General features: G+C 49.3%; 1 protein-coding gene across 4 annotated transcripts in view; it reads right to left on the minus strand.

Moving 5' to 3' along the window:
• RUNX1 (RUNX family transcription factor 1) overlaps positions 1-17985 on the minus strand; it is a 243461-nt gene extending 225476 nt beyond the window's left edge. For all 4 annotated transcript variants that reach the window (XM_087861781.1, XM_045785582.2, XM_045785583.2 and 1 more), the window contains exons 1-2: positions 17851-17985; positions 17529-17645 (exon numbers count right to left, since the gene is read on the minus strand). In XM_087861781.1, coding sequence (XP_087717907.1) covers positions 17529-17586 — 58 coding nt within the window. In that variant the 5' untranslated portion in view covers positions 17587-17645; positions 17851-17985. The remainder of the gene's footprint in view (positions 1-17528; positions 17646-17850) is intronic.
• Positions 17986-19223: the final 1238 nt, after the last annotated feature.

Here is a 19223-nt window from a genome sequence, read left to right on the forward strand (position 1 = left end):
AAAGGGGACTGAACGAACAGATCCATGGGAAAGGAAGCAGGCGAACAAACCTTAAGGAAAAGAACGAAATTACTAATATAAGAAGGCATTTATTTGGACCAAGGATCCACTAAGGAATGTTCCCGAATGGAACAAAAAATGAGGCCCGGCCTTGACAGGATCCCTTCTAGCTGCAGATGTGTCTGTGGGCAAAGCTGTGTGCGTCCATGTGACCAGGCCCTAGGCCTGGCAGAGGGGGATTTAGGTGCAGACGGGCTTTGGGGGAATGGTCAGTGTGGTCAGGAGCGCAAGCTACGACAGTTGTCCAACAGATGCTGAGGGTCTCTGAACGGAACGGGGAACACCTGCCCAACAGTTCACCGAAGAACATTTTCCCCTAAATCGAGAGGTATAGAGAAAGCATGCCGAGTGCCCTGGGCTAGCCATTCATGGGACTGTCTGTGTGTCGTCTCAGCTCCCTGAGACTTTACTGAGAAAAGCAAAACAGAGACCCTAAGGACAAATCCGCTGCACGTTATGTACAAAACCTCTTCCGGTTTTCCACTAGCTCTTTTTTTTTGGACAGGATGCAAATGGTTTAGCTTTCCCATAGAAAAGGTGTTTTTGAGTTGGTAACAGAAGAATTGAAGGCATCATTTCCGTTGTTTTTTGTTTGGTGTCTTAGAGATAACCCAGTGGGAAATGGAGTGGACCTCATTGTCTGTCCTGTGATTACAAATTCTCTTGGTCATAGACATTCATTCTCCACAGAGGTATTCAATTAAAAGCACAAGCCAGTCAGGGCACCTGGGTGGCACAGTCTGTTAAGCTTTTGACTCTTTGTTTAAGCTCAGGTCATGATCTTAGGTTGTGAGCTTAGGGCCTTGGGATCAGGCCCTGTGATGAGCTCCATGCTCAGCAGAGTCTGCTTAAAATTCTCTCTCCCTCTCCTTCTGCCCCTCCTCCCTGCTCTCTTTCTCTAAATTAAATAAATAAATCTTTCAAAAAAGAAAGCACTTTCTCATGTGCTTCTCCATGCCTACTTGCTCAGCTTCCCACAATAGACACCCACCACCACCACCAACACCCTTTGGACAGAGGTGGAGCCAGCCCCATGCTGCCTGCTTCTGTTTACCCTAATACCCTCACATAGTCTCTCCTATCCTTAGCTAATCATAGGAGTGAAGGGGGGAACCAACTCTGATTAGAGGTCCTAATTTCTTGCTCCCTGCTGTGGTTGTGTGGCTGGAGAGACTACTGTGGCCTCTTCTGTTCATACAACTGGGGCTTCTACAACTCAGCAGTAAGCACAAGGCTGATGGATTTATCCATATATCTGTTTACCTGCCTATCCATCCATCCATCCATCCATCCATCCATCCATCCATCTATCCAAACATCCATGCATCCACCCATGCACCCATCCATCCATTCAAACATCCAAACATTCATCCATCTAAACATCCATCCATCCACCTATCCATCCATATCCCTCCATCCATCCATCCCTCCCTTTATCCATCTATCTATCCACCTTCCAAATATCCATGCATCCATCCATCCATTCAAACATCCATCCATCCACCAATCCACCAATCCATCCATCCATCCATCCATCCACCCATCCATCCAAATATCCATCCATCCACGCATCCATCCATGCATGCATCCATCCATCCATTCAAACATCCATGCATCCATGCATCCATCCATCCATCCACCCATCCATCCAAACATCCATCCATCCATGCATCCATTCATGCATGCATCCATCCATCCATTCAAACATCCACGCATCCATCCATGCATCCATCCATCCATGCATCCATCCATCCATCCATCCATCCACCCATCCATCCAAACATCCATCCATCCAAACATCCATCCACCTAAACATCCATCCATCCATCTATCCAACATTTGTTTAGTGCCCACACCTTGCCAGGTGCTGTGGAAAAGAGGAAAAGGAGACACGAGATTATTTCTCAATTTGCTTAGAGTCTCTGGGAGTATACATTTATAAACAGAAAACCTTGAATTACATTTTGGTAAGTACTGCACTACATATATGAATTGAATAAATAATAGTTGGAACTGGAATGCGCCCTGTTGCATGAGATCATGATGGGCACCCTAGAAGTCTTGGCCATCACTGCATCACTCTGGTAGCCCCATGGCTTCAGGAAGCAAACATAAACTGTGTCCATCTACGTCTGTGATGGGGATATGGGAACACCTTGCTCTCTGTTCTTCAGCATTCTCCACAGACACATGTCCCAGGACTTACAACTTGCACAATGACTTCCTCGCACTGAGCAGTAGACCCATTGACTGGCTTTCATAACCCAGCTATAAGAAATTATGGGAGCAATGGCAGTGGTGCAGAAGAAGTATTTTCCCAAAGAGGATTTGAAATTATATGTAGAAAAGTGAAATTGAATATGCTTTGGCATTTCTGAAACTTGACTCAATCTTCAATGAGCTTTGGGCCCTTGAAGCTATCCTTACCTCGTCTTTTTGATTATCTTTCTTCTAGATATCGAGAGTCCTCATCAAAGACATGCTGACAAACCCAATATGAAAAAGGAAAGAAAATGAGTTGTTCAAAATCAGGATTCAGAAACGCGACCCAAGTACTTCAAATGGTTTTGAAACAGTGAAGAGCTCTTTTCTCGTCAATTCACAGTCCTATTTCCCTTGATGTTTGTAGTTAAAGGACAAGATCATTCATTTTTAATTTATTCCAAAGGACATGAATGCCCAGGCCACATGCTTTCTGGAAGACCATCTCTTACGTATGCTCAGCTTAGTGTTAAGCACTCAGGACCCCAAAACAGACACGGCACGGATCTGGCCATGCCACTTCCCAGACGTGTGAACTTGGATGCGTTTCGTGGCCACTCTGTGCCCCAGTCCCCTCTATGTAAAACAAGGAGACTAATGTCCCCACTGTATAGATGACAACACTGATGTGAGTTCCTATTTGTAGGCACTTAACCCAGGGCCTGGTCCTTGGAAAATGCTACATACTAGTGCTTGCTCAATAAAACTTGACGTTCCCACAATGCTCTCTCGTCACTTCTTATGGGATGACTTCCTTCTTCGGAATATCATCCATTGTGTATGTCAACCACAGCAACCTGGAAGCATTGTTCCAGGAGTACCTAATTTTCTCTCCTTTGCTCTAGAAAAACTATTGAAGGTCAGGGGAACAGACCTGGCTTCTTCTAGAAAGTAATCACAGTCTACCAATTCTTTCTTGCTTGTCTTCAGCAGGCTGGAGTCGTGGGTACCTCTTATTTTCTGCTCTTAATTACGGGGAATATGGCTGAGCGCCCTAATTTCAAGGCCCCTGCCCATGGACTGTCAGTTTCTATGCACCTCCTAAATCAGCCTTGGAAGATGGGCGGATCGGGGGTCAAACCAGGTGGGGGGGATGCAAACATGTTAGAAAGGGTCAGAATTACCACATCTTTTTATTTCCTTGGACCCATAAGTAAATGGGGAGCAACAATAGTACATCGGTTCCTAAGGTTTCTCTGGAGTGGTGGTTCTCAAACAGGGGTGATTTCATCTTTCAGAGGACATTTGGCAGTATCTGGAGACATTTTTGGTTGTTACAACTGGGGGAGGTGGGGCTACTGGCATCGAGTGGGTGTAGGTCAGGGGATCCTGCCGTATGTCCTACAACACACAAGACACTTTTCCCTAACACAGAATGGCCTGATCCCCAGAGTCAATGGTGGTGAGGTTGAGCAACTCAGCACAGAATTAAGAGAAGGAAACTTCTCAGCCTGCCTGATGCCTTTCCCTTACAACGTCAGAACCGAAGGGTCTCAAGCACCTGCCCTCTCATTACACAGGTGGGACGGGGAGCAGATGATCACCGTGCAAGGATGCAGACAGCCCGGAGCCAAGACCCCGAGTCAGCCCCGGGCTTCTCTACTACACTCCGTGCTGTGTCCAATGCCAGCCCGGCCACCGCGTCACAGGATGGGAGTGGGTAAGCCAGAGACATTCCAGCTGGGCTCTGCCTCCCGCCAGCCCTGTGGCCTGGGCTGCTTTCTTAACTCAGCTTTGCTTCATGTGTCTTTTTTATTATTATCATACAGAGATTAAGAGCTGTACTTTTCTCATAAGGTTTTTTATTAAAAGGGATGACAGTGGCAAAGTTCCTGATGCATTGTAAGCACCTGGTTAATGTTGGCTGTCCTTCTCATTAATAAGCAACAATGAAACTTAATTGTCACCTGACATGCAAACCGGAACCCTTCTCAGCAATAGCACGGGATCTGACGGAGCCTGGTGGTGGGGGCTCCCTGTCATCCTCCTGGTCCAGAACCTGTCAGGGACCCTGCAGAAGGAGCTGTCCAGGCTCATCTAAGGAAGCGATGGGCGCCAAGGGCCCTTCTCTGCCGTCTACTCCTTCAAGCCACATGGCCTTCGTTGAAACGTGGAAGGGACCGATGAGGCTGTTTGAAACGATGCCAGACGTGTCTGTGTGAATGACGTGCTCGAGCCTAACCTGACTTGGTCTACGTGGGCAGGTCGGGCCTCAGAGGGGGGCCACGGTGCGCCGGGGAGCCAGGATTCCCCAACAAGAACCAGAGCCTGGCTGAAGGTCAAGTGGAGATCACGGAGGGAGGACAGAGGAGGAGGGAGGAAGGGAAGTGGGGCCAGGGCGGGCCGGGCCCTGAGGTGTGTGCGGATGGCCCTAAATAAGCATGCAGGGGCGTTTTCTGAGTCACAAGAATTCCCAAAATATAATCTCTAGTGTACGCCGTGGCGTTTTTATTTCCCTGTCAATTGCACACTCTGCGTAAGGAAAGCCAGCTCGTTTGCAGGAATACAGAATCACCTTTCCAAAGGAGCTTTATTAGTTTACTATTATTATTTTTTTTTTATTGTGGAGAATAATTAGCTTGAGCGCCTTTTAATTTGTTCCCATTAAGATGTTTGCATAGCAGCAATTAGAGCCTGGCGGGCTCCCTGCAATCTCCGTGGGCAGGGCCCTCTCTCCGCTGTGAGCTGGCTTTGGGGGGAAACGCAATCAATTATTGAGGCCTTTGCCACGTGGAGCCCAAGGAGAAAGGGAAGGAACTTTCTGTGACTCTGTGGTACTGGCTGTAGAATAATCAGATGAGAAATGCCTTTTATACAAATAAGGTTAAAGAGAAAAAGAAAATCTCCAACCCACCTACTTGAAAACAGGGTTTGTAATGATGTCAGAGGACTTCGAAATTGATAAATGTTTCTGCCGAAGGACGGAGAGACTGTTCTGAAAGGCTCGCCAGGGAGTGGGTCCCTTGCACTGCAACTGGCCCCCGGTGATACTGAGGGTCCTGGTTACAGGAGGGACTGAAGCCACTTCTTGCTGTCAGAGCTGAATCAACTGCTTCCAGGTCGAATTTTTCTCTCAACCGTGGGAATAACTGGATAGGAGTGTTTGCTGGGACCTTCACTGAAAACCCTGGCCAGGCTCAGGGTCATGGCAGTGCAGGCTCCGGGGGGCTTCCTGGAGGATGAACTCAGGGGTGAGGCCCCTGATGAGCGGCCAGATCATTCTTTGGGTTCTTCTGTACGTGGGTCCTGGACATGGGCCAGGATGGGGCCAGAGCAGTGCCTGGATATGCAAATTTAAGGCGACCCCATCTCTCAGAGTCATGCCAGCATGCAGGGCCGGCCTCCCCTGATCCCGAGAGTGAGCGCCTCCTAAGACTTTTTAGAAAGTGCCTCGCTGTCTCAGGAGAGAGTCACCCCTGCTGGACTCCCAGACTGATGGATTGAGACAACTGGCTGGGAAGAAAGACTTAGTGGTGACTTCTCTCCCGACCTAAACCAGCACTTCCGTATCGTCTTGGGAACAGGTTATTCTGGCTAACCCTCTGGTTTGAGCACCACTGGCTTCTAGAAGTATCTCTTGTGACTGCCCTGGAGCCCCATGAACGGCTCCCTTGGGGGCGGCTCTGATGGGGAGGAGGAGGAGGATAAAAGGAGTGGGTGAGGGCAGCACTGACACTGGTGGGAGGGACCCCCGGCCACTGAATGTGTCCAGTGTCATGTACGCAGTCCCGGACCGTGGATGGTGTCCCCCCCTGGCTCAAAGCCACTTGAGGTTCGACCTCCCCCCCCCCAACACACACAGCGTCACCCGCTGTCCAGGAACCCGGATCCGTCTCTAACCATATCACCTGTCAAACCAAGAGCATGGTGACCTCTCCACAGGCCGACCGTGGACTCTGCAGCGGCACCTCCATTTACTCCTGGCTCCTGCATTTACCAGCAGCCTCGCCTCAAGCAGGTTACCTAACTTCTGCATGCCACACTTCCCTCAATAAAACCGGATTAGTAACGAGAATTCCTACTCTTAGGTTTGTGCAAAGGATTTAATGAGGTAACACAAGAAAATGCTTGGCACCACGCCATGCTGGTACGTAGCTTATGCTCAATAAATACCAGCCTTACTCCGATCAGTTTAACCCTGGTAAGCTCAGCCCTCTGCCAAGAAGCACTGTGATCATTTCTGTGCTGATCTGTGGGGAGAGAAGTAGACCCCACTGTTCATCCCAGCACGTGCCTGGCTCTTGGCACAGGGGCAGAGCTGTGTTCTGGGCTTAGCGGAGGTTACTTTCCTGCCCTAGCCTCTGTTCTGCACACCTTCCATGGCATTTCTCAGAGTTACTTTTTACTTACTGACTTCTACGTGCTCATTGCCTCATACATTTTATCTCAAGTCCTCTTGCCAGCCATGCAAAGGAGGGATCATTGTACCCACTTCACAGATGAGAAACCTGGGCTTTGCAAGTTTCAGTAAAAGGCTTCAATTCACACAGGTGGTAAGTGCTGGTGACAGGGTAGAAACCAACCCCCTGATCCCAACCCCCTGGGCTCCCTGCCCTCCCCACGCACCCACCCATGACCCACACCCTCTGCTCAGGCCTGTCTTTCTGGTGTCCCTATCAAAGACAGCTCATAGAAAAGGACCTGATGGTCAAGCACACAGGATTCCTTCTGGAGTGAGGTTGATGCTGAAACATCAGCTGACGCTTCCAAGTGAAGGAATAAAGGTCGCTTGTAGGGGCTGAGTCCCAGTTAGCAAGATAAGAAGTTTGCAGGTATCTGGAAACTTTCTGTGTCAGATTGAAGTATTGTTGCGGAGAGGGGAGGGGAGGGGAGGAAAAAGCATCACAACTTGCACTTTTAGGTTTCTCTTATTTTAATTTCTATTTTTAGGCTGTGTTTTATGATGCATATGCCATAATTACATCAGTAGAGCAGTGCAGGCGTGTCATTTATAAGTAAATAACTATGCCTAGGTTTTGAGGCATGCTAATTAAGTTTTATTTGTATGTCACATGATTAGAAGAGTTTGGAAATGACTCTCCACTTTCAGAAGTTCCTGTTCCACCTACAAAAACTTTGTCCAATGTACATTATGGGGAGAAATCCCAGTGGGTTCTCTAAGGCATGTGGATTTTTAATGCTAGCCTCTGTGAGCGTTCATGTGCACGTGTGTGTGTGTGCGTGTGTGCGTGTGTGTGAGAGAGAGCGAGAGAGAGAGAAAGCTCAAGAGAGGAAAAAGCTTTTATTTTTCTTGAGAGAGGCTGCTTGAGAGTATAAGTGCTTTGAATCAGGAGTGCCGTGAGGACATATGTCCCTGATGGGAGTGTAGCCGGGGTTCAAGTCTTATGGGAAGATAGCATTCTCCACTTCCCAGGGGTTCCTTTGAGAGCTGGGGGCTGGCAGCCTTGGCCCAAGCCATCTCACCCCTCTGTGCGAATACGGGCATTTGCAGTTCCTCTGGTTACAGATTTCACCAGAGACTCTCATTCAAACCAACCTGGTTAACCCTAAAATTGCTTAAGGGGGCGGCCGGTATGTGGTGGGTAGCTTAGCTAAGGCACTGCTGGGTTCATCGGGTAAAAGAGGACACCCAAAGCACAGGGTGGGTGAGAACATCCAAATCACACCAGGGCAGAAGACGCTCTTCTGCTCCATTTAAATTGTTCTGCTTAATGTTTTCCCACAATGAAAGGGATTTAGCCTGTAAAGGGTTGTGGTGTCTGACCAATGAAAAGAGTAATTAAGGAGGATTAGGAGAGCTGTCTGTTAATCATGGAGACTCCCAGGTGGAATCTGCCATCTACGTACGTCCAGTGTCTGGAAAACCTTAAGAGACAGGAGCCAAGCAGATCCAGCTCCTGGTTCTAACTCAGGTACTGACCAGCTGCGACACCTTGGAAAAGTGAATGTCTCTGGGGTCCTAAGGCTGAGCGATGTCTAAGATCGCTCCAGCCAAAATATACAGTATGTAGAATGTGTTACATGTTATGTGCTATGTATCATATGTTATACATACAGGCGTATTTAGAGAGTTATACAGTTAGCCAGTTTCAAATGCCAACTGAAACCATATAGAACTATCTAGATAGAACTATGTATGCACACATAACCTAGAAAGCCTTATACAGGACCCAGTCTTAGAGTTCATTTGTTATTTAAACAGATTCCTCTACCTCTCTGATTCAATGATCTCTTTGTTTTGAACACAGCCCATGTGGAAGTGGGAGGTGTAATGGAGGCATAGCTTTTTTTCTTAAAAATATGAAGCAATGACACAGGATGACTGGCAGCCGGACAGAATTTCCATTGTTGGCATTTGTACATCTTTACATGACCCTACCCCCTTCGCAGTGCTAATATTTGTTTAAGGTTGTTTAATAATTGCTCCTCTGCTCTAGAACTTTGGGAGTAATAGCCAATCTGATCTTTATCAACAAACAGTAGGTTCCATAATAATGATGTTGGAGCTCGAGTTTCTGTTCACACCTGCCAGGGCCTATGTAATGTCATTTTCCCCTGTTCCCACCACATTATGTAAAGCAGCCTATAAAGGGCTGGGACAGGAGAGGGTTCCCGAAGCATAGAGCTATTTTTCCTTCCTCCCAGGCCCTCCAGACCCTTGGATGGGTTTTATACATAAATGCAGTTTCAGATTTTTACAAATTATGCTCTTGCAAAGTGGGTGAGTGTCAAGTCCAGCTGTGACTGCCGGGAAGGGGATGGGGCTGCCCAGACGCTGCCTGCACATGGTGTGAAATGGGGGGCTCGGTGCACAGAGTTCAAAGTGCAGCAGAAGCTATGTGATAAAGGGCAGCCAAGTGCGGTTGGTGTTAAAACTGCTCCCGGAAGAAAAAAATGGCCCCCAAACCAATGTATTTCAGTTTATCTCCATTCCCCTTCGCACATTTTGAGGCTAAAATAGAAAATAACCATTGAAGGACATGCATGCTAAATTTTTTTGCATCGCAAAAGGAAACAGCTTCTACCTTGAGCCATGAGAGAGCAGCTCTGACAACCTGTTTCACCTCCCCAACAAGGCTCGCCCCAGGGTGGCCTGTGACCACAGAGTATCATGCAGTAGGTTCAGGATTCTAAGTGACTAGTTTGCCCTTTTAAACACACCCCTACCTGGGAAACTGACTACTGCAATAGTTTCTAGACATTTCTATAAGATCTAATAATGAAAAAAGAATGTCTGAAATCTTTTACGTTTTCAGAAGAGCCACAATGCTACTCAGGACTAAGCTAGCCCTCAAGGAGGGGCAGAGACAGAGGTTTGCTTTTCGAGCTCCCAAGCTATATCGGATTTCTCCCTCATCTAAGATTTCACTCACCATCAGAGATCAGAGAAGGTTCTTTTTCGGAGTCACAGCCTCTGTGGAGGACATCCCAAACATGAGAAGTAAAAGTTGGACAGCTAGCAAGGAAGGTAAAGTAGCAGCTTTGCGAAATGTCAGAGCCACATAACCCTTGCTTTCAATGGACCGGGTCTCAAGATTTGGTGAGTCGTGTCCTTGGTTCAGAATCAATTTAGCCCAAGCTGCGAGTGGACCCAAAGGAGCATTCGTTTTGAAATCAGCAGAGCCATGGGGCAAACCTGACGAGCCAACTGAGATTTCTATTTTTGATGACCTTTTACATGCGGGCTCCTAAAATGCTCACTGTTTAGAAAGAAGACCACGTGAAAAAAGACCTAAGGACCATGGGCTGTGAGGACACAGGGCCACACCAAATCAAGCCTTCTCTAAGTGCACATGGATCTTACAACACAACAAAATGAAAGATTTACATTATTTCTTATTTCAGGGAAAAACTGAATAAAGATTTCTTTTGTCTTGGGGCGCCCGGGTGGCACAACGGCTAAGCGTCTGCCTTCGGCTCAGGGCGTGATCCCGGTGTTATGGGATCGAGCCCCACATCAGGCTCCTCTGCTGGAAGCCTACTTCTTCCTCTCCCACTCCCCCACTTGTATTCCCTCTCTCGCTGGCTGTCTCTATCACTGTCGAATAAATAAATTAAAAAAAAAATCTAAAAAAAAAAAAAAGATTTCTTTTGTCTTAAGGAGGCATTGACTTGCAGGGAGACAACTTGGTATCCCGACTGAGGAAGTAGACAGGGCCCGTCCTTACAAAGCAGACATAATCTATCACTTACAGAAATACAGTGTGGATAAGTGCTCGACCTCCGAGATCGAGGGTTATTATCTGGCTGTCATAGTTCCATCGAAGATAAAAATATCTTGCAGTAAAGGTAAGGAGGGCAACTTAAAAAGAAAAAAACAAATTGTTCCCCTCTAGAAATTTTGTAGAAAAGAATTCTCTTAAGAAAAAAAGTTGTGGGGGGTTGGGCTGTGGGGTTTTGAGAATGCAGAAGAGTCAGGGCTAGGAAAACTCGAACTATTTCCAGTTACTGACCCGGACATTAGCCCCAAGGCCAGGTGCGGTGGCCCTTGGAGAAGCAACACGCCCATGGACGTGAAGCTTTCTGCGTTTCTTCTCTCACAGGAGAGGCAAGTGTGATTTCTCCTTCCAAAAAGAACATAGGCGTGACTCCCTTGGCTCCCTGTAACCAACTCCTGGCCCTGCCCCACCCCATCTCCTGCCTCTTTTGCTGTCAGTAAACGAGAATCAACATTTCCCCGCCCCAGCCTCAGCTTCCATCCACAACTTAAAGAATTCGGGGTTTCTCCATGTGTATTTTCAAAGCACTGTTGACACGGAAAGAAGTGGTGGGACAGATGGGACGGGATGTCATGGGGAAGCAGCCCATCTAGGAACTGCTTTTGCTGTCATAGGGGATGCCGCATGGGGGTCCCACTACCTCCCCTCTGCTTTTCTCTGCTCTTAGGGCAGGACAGAGAAGACTCCTCTGTCCCAGGCACTTTCCAGCCAGAGGCTTTGCGACATGGGTCTGGCCAGCAAGATCTATAAGGGGAAGTTTGCAGAGACAGGCTTCCTTTCCTGAAGCAAAAGACAGAGCCTCACAAGGAGAAGGGGTTGAGGCCTCGCATTGCCTCCCTGCCCGGACAGATCTGAGGTTCAGGCCAAAATAAAGGCGCATCCAGGCCCCACCAAACCAGCCGTGGGTCCGTACTCCTGAACTGCCTGCCGCAGGAGACAGGCCAATCCCGGCTGCCCAAGCCGCTAGAGTCAGATTTTCCTAAATGGGCGGCCCAAGGAATTCGCACTGATAAGCCCTAGCAGGAGCTTTACACGTTATGTCACTGTGGTAAAATGCATCGTTGCAATCATCTTGGATCCGTTTGGGTTAGTTCTCTTAGCTCCTCTCTCCCTTCTGGGCCATCATTCCGTGTTACCAGGAGACTAGAGGGGAAGAAGAAGGGAGAGCGAGAGATTTGCAAAGCTAAGAGAGTATGAGAGCGTGTCTCTCCGATGAAGGCGGGGGGGGGGGGGGGGGGGGGGGCATCCAGAGGAGGAACCAGTGGACTTTCCCAGCATGCCAAAGGTTACTTGAAGTTTTGAGCTCTGTTTCATGTACAAGGAACCACCCATAATTCTCCTAAAGCACTCCCCAATTACGTTCAGGGTCTGCAAAGCTCTTAAAGGAAATGCTCCCTTTCGACCGCTCTGGGCCATCACAGTTATGACATTTTTTTGGCAGGGAAGGGACAGGCCAGGAAAGACTCCTTGCCTAAGGCTTATTTTACTCAGCAAGAAAGGCTAACGCCGGGGATTGGTGGCACCAAGGAGGAGGGATGGGGGAACTCAAGGAGCCAGAATGGCAGGGAACGTGTTTTGCAGATTGTCATAGCTGCTCAGGTGCCAGAGCAGCTTCTGGAAAATTCTCTAAAGAGTGGGAATTAGAAAGAAGATTTTTTTTTTTTGAGCCCATGTGAGAAAATACTTCACGGGTATGAAATGGTAGGATGACTATGTCCTATCAGGAAGTAAAATAATAATAATAATAAAAAGTCCCTTCATGTTGTGAGGCTAAGAACAGTGTGCTGTGCTCGACGGTAGCTCTCTGACGCGTTCAAAGATTTCGAACAGGAACTCTGTAACTCGGAGGCAGGCCCATCTGGAACATCACCAGCGCCGTTTGTAGAACCCGAGTGAGACACAGAGACATTTAATGACTCATCTAGGTCACTAGGAAGCTACCTGAGAAACTGAAAATGAGCTCGAGTTTCCTGTGCAGGCCTCTGCCCCCTCCCCCAAACAGAGGAGCGGCCCGCGCACCTGAAAATAAAGCCAGAAATGTCGTGAGAAGCACGGAAACAGGCAGCCTCTCAGAGGCCCGGAGGACTTGCGGGTGGTTCTAGGGCGAAAGGGCCTTTTCACTAAGAAGGACCTGGAGGAAAAGAAAGCGGCACCAGGACTCTCAAGGAGGAGAAACATCTGACAAGATGGATGTTGCAACACAGGCCGATTGGCTACACTTGTTCAGGTGAATTCTGTAAAGGACCCAGGTTCTTCTTCGGTCCTCTTTTCGAGTAAAGCAAGGGCGACGTGCCGCTGAAAAGAAAGCCATCAGGCTGACTTACTTAACACCTCCCACACCCCCTGGGGTGTGCCGCTTGACCTTTGCCCAGGCTGTACTGCTGTACCTCCCCCACCTAGACCACCCTTCCCTTACCTCTGGGTTCCCGCCCTCCGTCCCTTCCCCAGCTCCCCTGTCACTTTCTCCAGGGAGCCTCCCCCAGCGTCCTCCAGGATGCTGGGACCTCTCCTTTCCCAGAGCGTCATCTGAGATAACCGAACGTGGAGAGCCAAGGCTAGTATTTCCGGCCCGTTTCTGTGGTTGTGCTAAGCACTTGACACAGGTTCCTTAATTCAGGCCACACACTGTCACAAGAGGTACCACCGTCCACGTTTTATAGACTAGGAAACCTAGGCTCACTAGAGAAGCTGCTTGGCTGAAGTCAGAAAACTGGAAAAGAGAAGTCCATCATCACTGGGCTGTCCGTGGGGGCTCCACGATCACCCCTTGCCTCCCCCACTTCTTCTAGTGCTCCTTGCTCCCATGACCCCCGGGGCTCTCTCCTCCACACCAGCGCCCAGCCAAGCCTTGGTTGCTCTAATGAAGTCGCTGTGCGTGGAGGCCTTGGAACCTTCCTCTGCCCTCACATCAGATACAAACTTGCCTTCTCGGTAATGGGGCAAGCCTTTTCTGAGCATACATTTCAGGTCTATTTCAAGGGAACAAAGGAATCTCCCGCTACTAATTTCTTTCCAAAAGCTCAAAGGCTTCTTGCTGCTCAGCTCCCAGATCAGCAGCGTTTCTGCAGATGCTTCTGCTACTGGCTGCTCGCTGGGGCTGCACTTGTGTGTGAGCAGGTGTGGGCCCTCCCGCAGCCCGCCACTCCCCATCCCTCCGCCCACCCGCCCTGGTGGTGTGTGTCTTGGAAGCATTCTGAAATGCAGGGACAGTCCCGCGGGAGGGAGCAGAACCAAGGCATGGCTCCTTTTGGGGACGGCTCTCTGCTCTTTTAAAGCTTAAACATTTCAGAATTGCTTTGTCATTTTCAAAGGTTTGTTAGCGTGCAAAGCAACGACATGGCGAAGGGTATGAGTTTAGATGGATTTTTAGCACCTTTTTTTGTTCTCAGTTTCAGAATGTGTGGGCAGTTTCAAGAGGCGAGGCTCCATTTTGTACAGAGGAGGCTGGGGTCTGATTCTTCAGCGTCCGGGAGTGCAGCGGGGAAGGGCACAGTTTCCACAGGGAGTCAGATCTGCTATGACGCATGTCGTGGGCTGACCTGAGTCCCCTCCAAAATTCATACGTTGAAGTCCTAACTCCTAGCACTCAGACTATGACTGTATTTGGAGATGGGTGTTTTACAAAGGTGGTGGCTAAATGAGATCATTGGGGTGGGTCCTCATGCCATGCGTCGTCCGGTGTCCTTATAAGAAGGGGACACTGGGACACAGACACGCGGGGAGGAAGACCACGGGAGGACACAGGGGGAAAGCCCACCACCCACAAGCCAAGGAGAGAGGCTCAGAAGAAACCGATCCTCTCCACACCTTGAAGCCTTCAACAAATAAAGCTACACGAGGATTCTCCAGGAGGCTTCCGGCCTCCAGCATCAGGAGACAAGGCATTTCTGATATTTAGGCCCTACCCCCCCCCCCCCCCCACGTCTGGGGTACTGTGTTACAGCATCCCTAGAAAAACCAGACCGATTTCACCCGTTGCAAGCTACGGATGCCTAGTTTAATCTATGGCTCTCTGTGATCTGGACTCTTCCATGGAGCCAGAGTGATACTGTGCGTTCTGGCTTGTATTCTGCCATTCCGTTTGAAGGCCACCTCCCAGAAGCCGGTCGTGAGTCAGCCTCGCTGAGATTTCTACCTGTGGTTCTAGGAACTCAGAGGCATATTAGCATTCAGGCTTTGCATAGACCACTAAGCCACTTCTAAGAACAAGGCTACCTGAGGGATTTTGCAAAAGTGCGTCTGTGCCACCGCTTTTCCTTTCCGCACCTACCGCTGTGCCTCGGGCTGGCACCTTGCACCTCGTGTGAGGACGCGCGTGTGCGTTCTGCAAGAATGTTGCGTCGCCAACCATGCGTGTTCACGCCAGGCAATGTTCAATCACGTCTTACTTCGTCCCCGAGGCAAATGAAGCGAGAGCGTGGCGCGGTGTGGTGGGAAGAGCGCGGTGCTCTCTGCGGTAGACCACAGTCACTTTGCATGCCCTCCTTCAGACCCTGGCCTGCCTCTCAGCGACAAGGGAACCAGGCCGCACTTGGCCCCACAGCTCTCTCTCCCTGCTGCGTTTCACATGGGTACCTCGCCCAAAATGAGTTATGGGTTTCCTTCTGGGAGGATTGCACGGACTGATAAAGTACCATCCCAGGAAGAAAACAAGATGCCGTTTCCCCCTCTAGGTCCTAGCTGCAGCTGGGGAGGCAACACTCGCCATAAATTATACAAAGCAAGAAGTGACCATGGGGCTGAGCACCGCTCGTGGCCGGTCTACGGGAATGGGGTCAAAACTCTGAGAGAGAACCATCTGTTGGAGGTGACCGTCTAGACGCGACTCTCCTGCAGCAGGCTCTCAGGCAGCGCCCAGACAGCACCATAAGCAAAGATATTTTGCCACCCCTCCAGTGCCAGGGCGTGTGATTGGCTGATCTGGAACGTGTCAACCCTCACCTTGTGGGTCACCTTGATAAAATTAACTGGGAAATTGTCAAGATTTCACTTGAAATTGAATCTCCATATGATATTATTAAATTAGAGATTATAAATCCTCCGAGTTCCTTTTCCTGAGACTAAGGCGTAAGCAAGGCCTGCTTCCATTACGCCTTCTGAGACTTGACTCGGGTGTCAGGGCTGTCTCCACACCTCTCCCTTGAAGGCCACCTGCCCCTCGTCCCTAACCTGGGACCGCCCGGTGACCTCCGTGAGCACGAGCGCTTCGGCTCTGTGTCAGGTCCTGGCCCCGGTCTGTTTCCTGGCATTTAAGCAGGTCCCCGTGTCCCTCCACCGTCCCTGCTGTCTGGCCGGTAAAGACCGCTTCGAAGGCAGCCCGGCACAACGCACAAAATCCAGTCTATTGCCCAGTGGACTGTTTTCCGATTTCCTGAACCTGCCTTCCTGAGTTGATAAACTAGGAAACAATAATGGCTTGGAGGGTACTGAAAGCAGAGCAAAGGCAGGAAGATGTTTCTGTCTGTTATTCTGCAAATATTGCTTCCTTTGCTTGCTAGTGGCCCGGAGGAAATGCAGCCGGGAGCGGTTCACAGCTTCTCACCAGCGGCCAGCCTCTCTGCCCGGGGAGCCCGGCGCTGCTGCGAGGACGGTGACTCACGCACATCGCATGATTCAACTTCACTAAAATGTCCTCAGCTGCCAGGAAAGAAGCACTTGCAAACCCTCTAATTTGAAGCTTTGAATTGGTTAATGACTTGCTTTCTTCCCCTTCTCCTGAAATCCTCCCCCACCACCGTCAACACGCACACGCACAAGCGCACACACACACACACACACACGCACGCACACACACGCTTTGTCAAGTTTTTAAATTTCAGGGACCCGGAAACATAGAGGCTCTGCGGCATTCACAACAACGTTTGTTGTGACAAAGTGGCTGGCAGCCTTGTGCATTCCCCTGCTCATTTGGCTGTATGAATAAATAATGAGTCACAGATGCTATTTGGGTGCGCGCGAGAGTGTGTAGCCAGAAAATTAATTACCCCCCCCCGTCCCGTCCCACTCCACGCCGGCTCTGCCAAACCAGCAAGCCGCATTTCGCAGGCGTTGGTCAGAGTGCGTGCCCTGACACACGGCCGTGCCTTCATGACATTTTTACGTTATTATTTTTGTTTGTTTAAGCACGGCCCTCTTTTCCCACCAGAGATACACAAAAGGCACATGCACACAAGTACTCACACACTCCGAGCCGGAACTCCGACTACAGCTTTGCACATTTCAAGAGGCCGGTTGCAAAACTGCAGACAGGTTTTCCACACTGGCTCTTCCTATTAAATGGAAGCGCACCATCTAATGACCCAGAGCCTCGACAACGCTTAGCTTAGGAAATTTCTTCATTGCTCTTTGCGAGAGAGACCTCTGTACACGACAACTTGGCATTTTTTTTTTCTCCCTTGAAAGACACTGGCTCCCTCTGTGCACAGCACGGCCCCATCCTGGTGGTTTTTCACCCAGACAAATCCGCCCGTCTCCTGGACTCTCTGCCTTCAGGGGACAACCGAGCTGCCACTTTGCCCCTGAAGTCCCCAGGCTGGTCTAACATGTGTGTCTGGGAGCCCTGCCTCCTCCTCCGCCCCGCGCTGGCACCCGCCGTCCCGGCCGGCTGGGCATGAACCCCGGGGGCCGGCTGCAGCGTGGGCCCCGTGGCGTGCTGAGCTCAGGACACGCGGTCCCCTCCCCCCAGTCCTTGCAGGCAAGGGGGCAGAAAGAACAGCCGGGGAGCCTCTCGCAAGCTTTCTAACTTCTCCGACTTGACTCAGGAGCAGCCCAACTTACTTGCACTTGACAAAGTTCTCACACAGCCACCGAACACGTCAACAGCTTAGCTAAGTATTTATTAAAACATTGCTGAAGATCTGCCATCTGATGAATAAGTAATCCAATAGCCTTGTAATCATACGCCCGAGTTTGAATTCCTTCCACCAAGCAGACGGGGCCTCGGCCCGAGCTGCGTGCCCCGGGCCACCATCGCGTTCCCTGCCACGCTGAGCCCAAGTAGGTATCAAAAGACCAGAACGTACTCACCTCTCATGAAGCACTGTGGGTACGAAGGAAATGACTCAAATATGCTGTCTGAAGCCATCGCTTCCTCCTGAAAATGCACCCTTTTCTGAAGGCGGGGGATTCAATGATTTCTTTCACCTTGGGAGTGAAAACCAAGAAAGGTCACTGTTGTCACCTCACGCTCCACCATGGCTCCCTGCGTCTCATTCCCCCCCACCCCATACCTCTGGGGCTCCCTGAGCCCTCTGAAAAAATGTACCTTTGCGAAAACAAATATTCAAATTGTTCAAGATTTAAAAAAAAAAAAAAAGCGGCGTCTTGGCTGTGGGTTGGTGATGCTTACCACTCTACGAAACCCTGTGGTTTGCAGGCAGTGTGATTCGTCCTGCTTGCTGACCACTATGCCGGGCGCAGTCTTCTGACACTGCCAGCCTCCCCAACTTGTGGTTCTGTGGTTGTTTATGAGGCCCAAAGAAGTTTTCACACAACCCAAATTACAAATTTAACTGTTCCCCTTTCCACAGCCCATCTTAATTGGTTCTTGCCAATCATGTGACTTCAGTGATGTCAATTTTTTTTTTTTTTTTTTACTTTCTGAGCAAGGCCCTTCCTTCCCCCCACCTGCCCTCCCCCAGGCTGTGCAAGAAAATAGCCGAGGAGAGTTTGCAAGAGAGGGATCGTAGAGAAAAGTGACTCAGTCTCTTATTATATCGATGGTCTTTGCTGATTTAGGACAACTTGGGTCCTGTTGTTGTTATTTGTGGTTTTTGGAACTCCTGATTATTTTGATAACAATTTCACTGCTGCTTATTCAATAGTAATTCAACCCTGGCATCAGGCTGCTGCTCAGACAGGATGTGGATCCCATCACTTAAGACGCTGGGCATCCGCTCAGGAGAATCCAGCCCCTTTGGTAAAGACTGTAACAGGCTAAGTGAAACTATAAAAGGAAAAACAAAATAAAAGGAAATGTTTTGCGGAGCGTCTGACCCCTAAAAGGGTCTAGCAACTTGCTGATACTGTAAAGCCGAGCAAAAGGGGAAGCATTTTAATTTTGTGATGGAAAGATGGCTGTAATAAAAGCAAAATTATGTGGTTTTATTCCTCCTAAATGAACATCTTTTCAGTAGAGAGATGAAATCAGAGTTCTCTCTTATGCACACACTGAAATTAGGAGCCTAAAGGAAGACGAAGAAAAGAGAGATCCTGTATTTTGAGCCGAAGCAGTGGCTAAGCCGTGACTCTTAATTGGTTGTTTTCACCTGTGCAGTTCAGCGCCTTGCCTTTCTCCACTTCAATAGGCATCGACAAGCTAATTCAGACCTGTAGGTAAAGCTCAGTCGAGCTCCACCATAACTCCACTCTGAGTGCGTTAAGAAGGCTTCACAGCAGCTAGAGGAACGAGAGGGGATGCTTCTGCGGAGGAGACCCCTTCTCGTGCGACCGACCAAAGAATATCCTACAGCTCGTCCTCTACCTTAGTTAGGAGACGAGCCCGTTTGGAGGTGCTAAAAACAGGGTGATTTTGCATGTGAGCACACATACTTATTTCTCTTTCCTGATCGTTGCTTTTAAATGCCAACAAATAAAATATTGTGTTTTGTGCAGTTCCAAGACAAAGAAAGACTCTCCTTGCCCCATTTCTTTATTAACTTTGCTGTCCTCCACATACATCCTCCGTGGCACCGCGTACACACTGCCTTTCAATGCACATGG

This window comes from Ursus americanus, chromosome 4, assembly GCF_024610735.1.
Source record: "Ursus americanus isolate L20-20 chromosome 4, mUrsAme1.1.p, whole genome shotgun sequence".
Lineage (NCBI taxonomy): Eukaryota > Metazoa > Chordata > Mammalia > Carnivora > Ursidae > Ursus > Ursus americanus.